The sequence below is a fragment of the Antechinus flavipes genome, chromosome 4, assembly GCF_016432865.1.
Source record: "Antechinus flavipes isolate AdamAnt ecotype Samford, QLD, Australia chromosome 4, AdamAnt_v2, whole genome shotgun sequence".
NCBI classification, from domain to species: domain Eukaryota; kingdom Metazoa; phylum Chordata; class Mammalia; order Dasyuromorphia; family Dasyuridae; genus Antechinus; species Antechinus flavipes.
The window spans coordinates 180250181-180263247 of NC_067401.1; the positions used below are offsets into that span (position 1 = coordinate 180250181).

At 34.8% G+C, this 13067-nt stretch overlaps 1 protein-coding gene across 2 annotated transcripts in view; it reads right to left on the minus strand.

Annotated features, from left to right (window-relative positions):
- The window catches only part of NARF (nuclear prelamin A recognition factor), a 65390-nt gene that overhangs the window by 2866 nt on the left and 49457 nt on the right, over nucleotides 1-13067 (minus strand). For both annotated transcript variants that reach the window (XM_051995643.1, XM_051995642.1), the window contains 2 exons: nucleotides 2246-2383; nucleotides 1328-1485 (listed from right to left, as the gene is read on the minus strand). In XM_051995643.1, coding sequence (XP_051851603.1) covers nucleotides 1328-1485; nucleotides 2246-2383 — 296 coding nt within the window. The remainder of the gene's footprint in view (nucleotides 1-1327; nucleotides 1486-2245; nucleotides 2384-13067) is intronic.

Sequence of the window (13067 nt, forward strand, 5' to 3'; positions counted from 1 at the left end):
GGTGATTGCAAACTAACTTATAATGTACTGACCACTACAATTTTGCATCAAAGACAAAACTGACTTCATAAAATAAAAGCAAGGAAAAACAGACAATAAGCCTCAGTGTTAAAGTGGTATCTAATCTAACATTAAAAGAAACATAAGGCTTTTAGCATGTTGAATAAATCCTCTTTTAAGAATTTGTGGGAAGACACAGGCAAGAATTAATTACATAGAATAAAAAGGTTTAGATGGAGAAGCTGCCATCTTCAGAGGCTTAGGAATACCACCCATAGTACAGTGAGATGAGAGGTCCATCAATCAGTCAAGTGCCACCAGGCTGAATGCAGGAACTGTTCTCTACTGGGAAACACCAATACTTTTTGGGACCATTCAAAATGTAGAAAAAGCCATTCCTCCTTCCTCTTTCTACCAGTGTTAATAACTGATTAAACTGTCAAGATGTGGCACCAGGTTAGGTAGCTATTCTGTTCCTTGAGAACATTTACCCTATAGAGGAGGTACTCAGTGATTTTTGTGTCATGGACATGTTTGGCCAGCTTGTGAAGCCTATGGACCTCTTCACAAAATATTTTAAAATGCATAAAACAAACTATTTAAGATTACAAAAGAAATCAACTATATTAAAATATGATTATCAGAATATGTTTTTGAAAAAAATTCTCAGACCCAGGATTGAAAGCCCTTGGTATAATGCAAAATATTCTGATATATTAGTCCTGTCAACCAAAAGATGTTGTTTTATCAAATATAAGGAAACGAGATTAATTTTTATGGAGCCTTCATATATAAAAATATCTATAAGTAGCACTTTTTATGGTGGCAAAGAACTAGAGATGCAGACCTCATCAATTAAAAACTATTATACATTAATGTAATATAAAGCTGTAAAAATGATGAACATGAATATAAAGAAGCATGGAACGACTTCTATGAGCTCATACAAAGTGAAGTAGAAGCAAGAAAGCAATGTACAGGGACTACTGAAATATAAATGGAAAGAACATCAAAACAATCAAAACTGAATGCTGTGGATTGATAATGTCCAAGTTTGATCCCCAAATTTTTCTTTCGATTCTTTTTAAATTCTTTGTTACAAGAGATGGCTCTTTGGAGAAGGCAGGGGAAGGGATACAATAGAACAATAAATAAAATAAAAATTATTTTTAAAAATGACCAAGCTACTGTGAAATTGAGACTATTTCTTATTTTATAGTTAACTTCACAGGCTGAAGTTTTAACATAAGGGAATGTCCTAGGCAAATGAACTAGCCACATTGTAGATGTAGCTAGAAGCTTAATTCTATTTTTATTTTATTCTTACCTCCAGGACAGGCCAGGACTTCTACAAAGTGATATGGGAACTTGCCCTTTTTAAGTTTCAGGACCATGTTCTGGATATTTCGAAAGCCATAAGCAGCAGCAAATCGTAGCATTATTTCCCCATTTTTTTCCAGAGTGATCTCCTGGAAGTCTTTGTTTCTATAAATAGAATAGATTTGGAGACATTAGATTTCCCAATTTTTACCCTCAGAGTGAGCCACATAACAAGAAATTTACATGGGATGGGACATATTTGCACAATTATAATTAGTCACTGACCTGAGTTTGCTGACATACAACAAATGAATATATGTAGTATAGAAATCACACATTCTGCAGCAGGCTAAAACTAAGAATGAGTTGCTTCTAGGCTAAGGGAGCCACAGTGTCTACTCTCAAGGGTTTAATGTAGTGGAGGGATAAGATACCAATGGAAAGGGCTACAACACTTTTAAAATGAGATGGTATAATAGCTATAAAATATAAGAGTAGTAATTTAATACCAGTAGGCTAGTATTGGTTTTTATGGAGTGGTTTATTAGGAATTTTTTTTTTTTTACCAAAACATGGCCAAATTGGCAACATGCTAAACAGATGAACACTGGATCCTTTACCAGAGTTTTTAGAGGAAAATAGCTTCTTGTATATAACAGTGGTTTTGCAAATTCATTTTATGGTTTTTGTCAGAGAAAAAAAATCTCAAATGATAACTTTGTGACATATTATAAAAAGTACAAGAAATAGGTCTTTAGACTGTGATTTCATACTAAAAAATAATCTGACTTTGGGGTAACTGAGGGCTTCACATTCTAATATCAGTAGTCTTTCAAAAACAGCAGTTTTTATTCTCCCAGTTAGTTATTACCACAAGTTCTGTGGAAATATTACTTTGGGGAACTCCAAGTATACCCAAACTTACTTCAGTGCTTTGTAAGTAATTTCCTTGATGTTCATATCAAACAGTTCTTTGGCTGCATATTTAAAGATATGCTCCAGATAACCATCTGACCTGGTTGCACCATCACTCATTGTGTCTTCTTTCTTTATCTCACCAAACCTTGAAAAACATAGAGAAATAAAGAGAATTCTAAAATGAAGCCACTGTCAATCCCTCGAACCACTTATCCAAAAAAAAGCAGGTGCTGACAATAAAAAAAAAAAAAAGTTCAGTTACATTCATATGGCAAGCAATCCCTTCTTTATTTTGGAAAGAAATCAGAATTTAAGAGTTGTAACTCAGGGTGGAGCCAAAACAGTAGAGAGGACACATATTTCTGTCATAGCTCTCCTACTACCCTCACACTAACTATGAAATTCAGCCTTTGAAATAGTGCTGGACTGGCAGAATCCACGAATATTGGGAGTGCAGCAAATTACCAGCAGAGGATAATTTCGAAGATTGCAAAAAAAGGTCTATTTTGGTTGGTCGAGGGAGGTAGCCAAGCACAGGCAGGAAGGCAGAGCACAGAGGCCAGTGTACACTGTGCAGACCTGCAGCGGGATGCAGTCACCACGGGGCAGTGTAGATTCCACAGGGCAATGCAGACTCCATGCTTCAGAGAATCTATGAGGAGTACTCTTCCACAATGTTGGCTACTCTGCCCTAGTTGCAAATCAGTAGATCAGCAGAGAAGTTATAAAACATTCAACACAAACACAAAAGGTAAAGAGTGAACCCCAAAGCACCAGTCTCACAGGACCTGGCCACATCCATCCAGCACGGGAGTGACTCAGTATAATCCCAGTGCATAGTCACTGCCACTTCCTAGTGCCTATAGAGGAAGCTTTGAAAGCCTTCCTTGCCCTAAAAGCAGATCCCAACTTTTTTTTTTTAATGAGTAAAAAAGCAAAGCAAACTCTAATTATAGATAGCTTCTATGGTGAAAGAGAAGAACAGTTTTCAAACCCTTAGGAGACTAAAAGCAGATTGTCTCCAGATGAAACCCCAAAGGGTGGTATAACCTGGTCCCCACCACACAAAGCTCTTTTACAAGAAATAAAAAAGGATCTTAAAAGAGAGCTAAAAGAAAAATTGGGAAAGGAAAGGAAAACTTTGCAAGAGGGTTTGGAAAAGACATATAACTCATTAAAAGATATGTTTGATAGAGTGGAAAAAGAAAACAAGTCCTTAAAAAACAGAATATGTGAAATAGAAAAGGTAAAGAACTCCCAGGAAAACAGAGTTTATGAATTAGAAAAGGTTGGAAAACAGAATTTGTAAAATGGAAAAAGAAAATAATTCCTTTAAAAAAAGTATGTAAAATGGAAAAAAAATTCCATAGAAGAAAACAACTCATTTAAAAACTCAACTGGACAAATACAAAAAAGAAGTTTCCCTATTTGGGAAAACAACTGACCTGAAAAATAGATCTAGGAGAGATAATCTAAGGATTATTGGATTCCCTGAAAACCATGATGAAAAAAAGAGCCTAGACATTATTTTTCAGGAAATCATCAAAGAAAACTGCCCAAATATCATAGAATCAGAAGATAAAATAGCTATTGAAAAAATTCACCGAACACCTCCTGAAAGAGACCCCAAAATTAAAATTCCAAGGAATATTGTGGCTAAATTTCAGAACTATCAGACCAAGGAAAAATTATTACAAGCAGCCAGAAAAAAAAAAATTCAAATACCAAGGAGTCACAATGAGGATTATTCAATATCTAGCAGCTTCCATATTAAATTATCAAAGGGCCTGAAATCTGATATTCCGAAAGGCAAAGGAACTTAGAATGCAGCCAAGAATAAACTATCCTGATAAACAGAGCATTTTCTTCCAGGGAAGAAGATGGCCATTCAATGAAACAGGTAGAATTCCATTTATTTATGATAAAAAGACCAGAGCTAAACAAAAATTTTGACTTCAAAATATAAGATTCAAGAGAAGCACAAAAATGTAAAAAGAACTCTTGAGAACCATATTTCTGTTATGAGTGTATATAGAGAATGAATGTATAATTTGATTTTACTGTTGTAATATAAAAAAGAACTAGAGATGGGAAGGGGATTGTACCAGAAAAAGAGAAAAGTGGAGGTAAAAAGAAGGAAATCACATCTCGCGAAGAGGCAAAGGAAACCTATTATATTTAAGGGAAAGAAGGGAGGGGGATGAACATAGTATGAATCTTTCTCTCATCAGATTTGGCTCAAAGAGAAAATATTAGACATATTTGGTTTACAGAGAAACTTCACCTTATTGAAAAGTGGGAGGGGAAAGGTGAAAAGGGAAGGAGTAGACTAAATAGAAGGGAATACAGAAATGGTAGGGGAAAAGTATAAGAAAGGGGGAGGGGTGTTGGAGGCAAGTATTGCTCATAAATTAAATATTGGGGAGGAGGGTAAAGGGAAAAGGAAAGAGAAAAGTATAATCTGGGGATGAAAAGATGGCAGGAAATACAGAATTAGTAGCTTTAACCATAAATGTGAATGGGGTGAACTCTCCATAAAGTGGAAGTGGACAACAGACTGGATTAAAAACCACAATCCTACAATATGTTATTTACAAAAAACACTTTTTAAGCAGAGTAATACATACAAAGTAAAGGTAAAAGGCTGGAGCAGAATCTATTATGCTTCAGGTGAAGTAAAAAAAAAGTAGAGGTAGCCATTTTGATTTCAGATTAAGCAAAAGCAAAAATTGATCAACTTAAAAGAGATAAGGAAAGAAACTATATCTTGCTAAAGGGTACCATAGATAATATAGCAATAGCAATACTAAATATATATGCACCAAGTGGTATAGCATGAAAATTCCTAATGGAGAAGTTAAGAGAGTTGCAAGAAGAAATAGATAGCAAAACTATAATAGTAATACTGAGAATGTAGAGGATCTCAGATAGTGGGAGAACTCTGGGAAAGTTATACTTGAAACAAGGACAGCAGAGTGCCTACAGTTAAGCACTTACTTGGTGTGATTGGTGAGATAATGGTTCTCTAGTTCACGTATACTCAGTGTGATGTAATGATGTAATCACTTTACTTAGCACTTGCACAGTGTGATATGGTGGTGTAATGGTTCTACAGCTGCCACATGCTCAGTGTGCTGTAGTGAAGTAATCGGACTAAGGTATTTAAGGGCTGAGAGGACTTGAAATAAAAAAGACCCAGTCTCCATCTTTGACTATCCTCATGAGTCTCTTGCCTTCATCACTCCTCCACTAAGACCAAGGACTCAGGCTGGTCTCCAGGTCCTCCAGAGAGCTAGTCCAGAGCTAGTCTAGACGGTATATTTTAATCACCCTAGTGTGGGGGCTCTAGAAAGTAATGGTACATTTTGTCATCCCAATTTGGGGGCTCTACAAAGCACACTACATTTTGGCACCTAAATGTGGGGCCCTAGAAACACAGGGCCTTGCAAAGCAGGGCACAAATCAACTTGACTGACACGATCAGCCGAATTCAGTGGAGAAGTCCCTGTGATCTGGAATAAGATAAATATAAAAATAGGCAAGCTGGAAGATTCTATAAGAGCTAAACTAATCACTTTCATTTTTCAGCTGAAATGGGGCAAATACTAAAAAAAGAGTCTCCCCCACTGCAAGGTTTGTTGGTAACTCAGAGGCAGATAACTGGGCTCTTAAATATATTAGAATGAACATCTTCTTGGCTCTCTAAGGAAGAAAAATTAGAGCCAGAGACGTGGGAAATAGTGGGAGAGCAACTAATTGAATATTATGAAGATATGGGTCCTGACTCAATTCCTGAGGAAACATTCCTTATGTACAATATAATACAATTGGCTTAAAAAAAATCTACAAGTTCTAAAACAAGGAAAAAATTTAATGTGGACAGCCAGACAAGAAAGAAAGTGTGAGAAGAAAAAGTAGGAAGGGCATGGTACTCATAACATAGCTAGAGGGCATAGCCTGTTAGGCCAAGTTAAGTACCTTAAATACCATGCTGATAAGCTTAAAGAGTGTGGTACATCTCACTTTCACAGCTCAGTTTCTCTTCCACCTACATATGCAGGCACCCTTAGGGCATTCCCCATCTTCGACCCTCCTCCCTCAATTTCACCTTCTTGTGTGGAGAGAGGAGGAGGAGTGAGAGGGGCAGTGACACCATCAGCACCACCCATTATAGCAGTTCTGTTCATCCCCTATGACAACGTTACAAAAGGCATTAGTTAAAGCTAAAGAGGAAGGACAGGAAACATGTGATTTGAGAATAGAAGCATACCCTATGATTGAAGAGTTTGACTCTTCAAGTCAAGTCAAGAATGTAAAAAGATTAGACTCCTTTTAATCTGGAAATTATCAAAGATCTGAAAAAGGCTTGCATTCTTTATGGGTCTACATAGTCTTATGTTAAGATGATATTAGAGAATTTGGCATATGAAATTTTAATCCCTTAGTGATTGGAAATCTATAGCAAATATATATTTAGAACCGGAAGAAAATTTTCTGTGGCTTTCTCAGTATAGTGACATCTGTAGAAGACAAGTTAATATACCAGTCACCTTTGATCAACTAGAAGGTTTAGGTCCTTATGCAGATACTTTAGCACAGATTAAATACTCTACAGTAGCATATGAGCAAATTGCTTCTATTGCTATGAAAGCATGGGGCACCCTCCCAGGAAGACAAGATAAAGGGGAAGCATTCATAAAAATAGCACAAGGTCCAAATAAAACCTTTGCTGATTTCGTGGGACGTCTGCAGACAGCTATCATATGACCTATTGGTGAAAATGTAACAACAGAAATTATGATAAGACAACTTGCTAGAGAAAATGCTAATGAGGATTGTATAATTATACTAGGACTATACAAGGATGCTCCTTTAGAGGAGATCATAAGACACTGTGCCACAGTGGGCACAAATACCTTTTATAGTCAGGCTATGATGCAGACTTCCTAAGATCCAAACATGGGAAGACAGGGTCCCTTTTGGCAAGGGACTTCCAAAGAGACTTGTCAATGCTTTCAATACGATAAAGTAGGGCATTTGAAAGTTCAATGTTGGCATAAAGATAGAGTGAAAAAACAGGGTGGGAGGACAAGACCCAAGGTCCCATGTCCAAAATGCAACAAAGGCTTTACACTCTAGTTAGCACTTGCGTGTGTGTAATGGTTCTACAGTTGGCACATGCTCAGTGTGCTGTAGTGATTTGATCGTACTAAGATATTTAAGGGCTGTGGAGTCTTGAAATAAAGAAGACTCTCAACTCCATCTTTGACCATGCTCATGGTGGCTCTCCTGCCTTCATCATTCCTCCACCTAAGATCAAAGATCATCGAGAGATCTTCCAGAAAGCTAGTCTGGACAATACACAAGATCTTAACCTTGCACTTTCAGAACTAAATAAATCAAACCACAAAATAAATAAGAAAGAAGTTAAAGAGGTAAATAGAATACTAGAAAAGTTAAGTATGATAGATCTTTGGAGAAAATTGAATAGAGACAGAAAGGAATACGTGTTCTCGGTAGTTCATGCAACCTATCCAAAAATGGACCTCAAAATCAAATGCAGAAAGGCAGAAATAGTAAATGCATTTTTTTCAGATCACGATACAATGAAAATTATATTCAATACAAAGCCAGGGGAAAATAGACCAAAAAGTAATTGGAAACTAAATAATCTCATCCTAAAGAATGAATGAATGAAGTAGCACATCATAGACATAATTAATAATTTCATCCAGGAGAATGACAATAATGAGACAATATACTAAAATTTGTGGGATGTAGCCAAAGTAGTAAAAAGGGGAAATTTTATATCTCTAGAGGCTTACTTGCATAAAATAGAGAAAGAGAAGATCAATGAATTGGGCTTAAAACTAAAGAAGCTAGAAAAAGAGCAAATTAAAAACCCTCAATCAAACACTAAACTTGAAATTCTAAAAATAAAAGGAGAGATTAATAAAATCAAAAATTAAAAAAAACAAAAGTATTGAATTAATAAATAAAACTAAGAGTTGGTTTTATGACAAAATAGATAAATCTTTGGTAAATTTGATTAGAAAAAGGAAAGAGGAAATTGTTAAGTCTTAAAAATGAAAAGGGAGAACTTTCCACTAACGAAGAGGAAATCAGAGCAATAATAAGGACTTACTTTGCCCAACTTTATGCCAATAAATTTGATAACCTAAGTGAAATGGAGGAATATCTACAAAAATATAGATTGCCCAGATTAACAGAGGAGGAAGTAAATTGCTTACATAGTTCCATTTTAGAAAAAGAAATAGAACAAGCTATGAATCAGCTCCCTAAGAAAAAATCCCCAGGACCAGATGGATTTACATGTGAATTCTACCCAACATTTAAAGAATTAATTCCAATACTATATAAACCATGTGAAAAAATAGGGAATAAAGGAGTCCTACCAAATTCCTTTTATGACAGAGACATGGTACTGATACCTAAATTGGTAGGACAAAAAAAAGAAAGAAATTTATAGACCAAACTCCCTAATGAATATTGAAGCAAAAATCTTAAATAAAATATTAGCAAAAGGATTACAGAAAATCACCCCCAGGATTATAAGTAGGATTTATACCAGGAATGTAGGGCTGGTTCAATATTAGGAAAACTATTAGCATAACTGACCATGTCAATAACCAAATTAACAAAAACCATATGATCATCTTAATAGATGCAGAAAAAGCATTTGATAAAATTCAACACCCATTCCTATTAAAAACACTAGAGAGCATAGCAATAAATGGACTCTTCCTTAAAATAGTCAGTAGCACCTATTTAAAATCATCAGTAAGCATCATATGTAATGGGGATAAACTGGAACCATTTCCAAAAAGATCAGGAATGAAACAAGATTGTCGACTATCACCATTACTATTCATACAATTAGAAATGCTAACTTTGGTGATAAGAGATGAAAAAGAGATTAAAGGAATTAGAGTAGGCAATGAGGAAACCAAATTATCACTCTTTGCAGATGATATGATGATATACTTAGAGAACCCCAGAGAATCAACTAAAAAACTATAAGAATCCACAATTTTTGCAAAGTTTCAGGATACGAAATAAATCCACATAAATTCTCAGCATTTTTATAGTTCACTAACAAAACCCAACAGCAAGAGATACAAAGAGAAATTCCATTTAAAATAACTGTCGCTAGAATAAAATATTTGGAAATCTATCCACCAAGGGAAAGTCAGGAACTATATGGGCAAAACTTCAAAACATTTTCTACACAAATAAAGTCAGATCTAAACAACTGGAAAAATATTAAGTGCTCTTGGATAGGTCAAGCAAATATAGCAAAGATCACAATACTACCTAAACTAATCTACTTATTTAATGCTATACAAATCAAACTCCCAAGAAACTATTTTACTTACCTAGAAAAAATAACAAAATTAATCTGGAAGAACAAAAGGTCAAGAATTTCAAAGGAACTAATGAAAAAAAATGAAATGAAGGTAGCCTAGTTGTATCAGATTTAAAACTATGTTATAAAGCAGTGGTAATCAAAACCATTTGTTATTGGCTAAAAAATAGACTAGACGATCAGTGGAATAGATTTACAGGACAAAATAGTCTATAACTATAGCAATTTAATATTTGACAAACTCAAAGGTCCCAGCTTTTGGGATAAGAATTAACTAGTTGACAAAAACTGCTGAGAATATTAGAAATTAGCATGGCAGAAATTAGGCATTGATCCACACTTAACACTGTACACCAAGATAAAATTAAAATGGGTTCATGATCTAGACATAAAGAATGATATTATAAATAAATTAGAAGAACATAGGATAATTGACCTCTCAGATCTGTGGAGGAAGAAGGAATTTGTGACCAAAAAAGAACTAGACATCATTATTGATCACAAAATAGATAATGTTGATTATATTAATTTAAAAAGTTTTTGTACAAACAAAACTAGTGCAGAGAAGATTAGGAGGGAAGCAAAAAATTGGGAAAATATTTTTACATTCAAAGGTTCTGATAAAGGCCTCAATTCCAAAATATATAATTGACTCATATTTATAAGAAATCAAGCCATTCTCTAATTGATAAATGATCAAAGCTTATGAACAAACAATTTTCAGATGAAGAAATTGAAACTCTTTCTAGTCACATGAAAAGGTGCTCCAAATCACTATTGATCAGAGAAATGCAAATTAAGACTACTCTGAGATACCACTACATACCTGTCAGATTGGCTTAGATGACAGGAAAAGATAATGATGAATGTTAGAGGGGATGTAGGAAAACTGGGTCATTGTTGGTGGAATTGTGAATGATTTCAATCATTCTGGAGAGCAATTTGGAACTATGCTCAAAAAGTTATCAAACTTTGATCCAGCGGTATTACTACTGGGCTTATATCCCAAAGAGATCTTAAAGAAGGGAAAGGAACCCACATGTGCAAAAATGTTTGTAGAAACCCTTTTTGTAGTGGCTAGAAACTGGAAACTGAATGGATGCTCATCAATTGGAGAATGGCTGAATAAATTTTGGTATATAAATGTTATGGAATATTATTGTTCTATAAGAAATGACCAACAGGATGATTTCCATATAAATGGAGAGATTTATATGAATTGATACTAAGTGAAATGAGCAGAACCAGGAGATCATTATACATGGCAACAACAAGACTATATGATGATCAATTCTGATGGATGTGGCTCTCCAACAATGGGATGATTCAAACCAATTCCAATTGTTCAGTAATGAAGAAAGTCAGCTACATCCAGAGAGAGAACTAAGGAAAATGAGTGTGGACCACAATATAGCATTTTCATTATTTCTGTTATTGTTTGCTTGAATTTTTGTTTTCCTTCTCAGGTTTTTCTTTCTTTCTAGATTCAATTTTTCTTGTGCAGCAAGTTAATTATATAAATATGTATATATATATTGGATTTAACATATACTTCAACATATGTAACATGTATTGGACTACCTGCCATCTAGGGGAGGAGGTAGAGGTAAAAAGGGGAAAATGTGGAACAGAAGGTTTTACAAGAGTCAATGTTGAAAAATTATCCATGTAGGTTTTTTAAATAAAAAGCTATAATAATAATAATAAATAAAATTTTAAAAGAGTTGTAACTCAAACCTTACTATCATTCTTTTAGGGGAAGATTCTCACTTTATTAGTTTTAACTAATCAAGGTGGGTCTTTATATTGTGTTAGTGTATTCTAAATCTTCCTTTATTTACAGGAATGCTACTCAAGCTCCCTACCACAAATAATTATGAAACCTAAAGAAGCAAAGACTTGTAGAGGTATAAGAAACCTAAGAAAGCAATGTTTTTCTTTTACATATGGGGTCCAGATAGGTTTAAAAAAAAAAAAAAACCAGGCCTAGGTTGTATTAGATAGTTACAACAAGGACAAAACTAGACACACGTCAACTCTTTCTACTATTCTCAAGTTCCATACCATATCCTTTATAAAAGCAAAACAGAAGAACATATCAAGTTCTTTGAAAATACTCTTTTAGTTTTCCCAATATTAAGTATTCATGATTGCTTAACCCTAAAAATGAGAAAACACAGTTGTTGCTTGCTATTCTTTTACTCAATTCAGTTGTTCTCATTGACTTCCAGGCAAATAAAGAATAAAAGTCTCATGACTGAATTTTCTATTCTGACCTTATGCCACATGAAAGTATTGCTTCCTTTATTGGATTTTTTGCAAGCTGTTTTTGTAGAAAAGGAAGCCACACAGCAAACTCTCATCTACTGAAAGTTTCATAGGTGAAAGAACACTGCTAGCTTTCATGTAATTCATAGAATTGAAACTTGTCAAACTATAATCATCTGCATACAATTTAAGAGGACTCCACCGAAAAAAAATGCCATCAATATCTAGGGGCAACCTGATATAATGACTATTTGCCAACACTGGATCAAAGACTGATAGAACTTGTAGCACCAGCATAGTCTTACATTTCAACTTTCCATCCTTTTTTGACATGGCAGAAAAGAATTAGTTTAAAAAAATCTATCTGTAATCAAGAATGAGAAGTGCTCAGGAGAAAAGAAATTCTAGAAATGAGAGAGAAAAAACCTATTTTCATAAGTGGCATATCATTTCCTGTAATTTCTGAAAACAGCCTACTTTTTGTTTTTCTTCCTTTTCTGAGTTGGGTAGGAAGTGTCTAAACTCCTTACTAATCCGGGATGGTGTCCAAAATGAATAACAATGCCATTCCTAATACTATGAGAATGGCCTAGCTTGAATTAGCTTTACATCTCAAAGATTATAAAAGTGAAACTTTCTTTTGTATTCCTAATGTTTCCAATATGATCTTCTACTGCTTACTGGAGGCTCCTCAGATCTACATTTGGCTGAACTAGTACAGCTATACCAATAGGTAAGCTGTAGAGCAGTGGTTCTCAAAGTCTGGTCCAAAGCATCTTGGGAATCTCTGAAATCCTTTCAGAGAGTCTACAAATTCATAATTAGCTTTTATTTTTAATGTGATCAATATCTATAACTATAAATCACAAAAACAAAAACTCTTTGGAAAGATCCTCAATCATTTTTAATAAGATAAAGAACGAAAGTTTGAGGACCACTGCTGTAGAGGGTCACAGACAGTGGGGGAACTCTGGGTGAGATATAAAACCCTTCAGCCCAGAGGGAACCTGCTAACAATGTCTGGATCGGCTCCCCAGCTCCCCTAAGGGCTCTCAGACAACCTGTGTTGTGATTGAAGAAGAGTGATATCAAGTGGCAAAGAGTGATACCAGGTGGCAAACAACATACAATAGCAAGTTGTGTGTGTGGTCCCACGTGCACAATATATACTTGG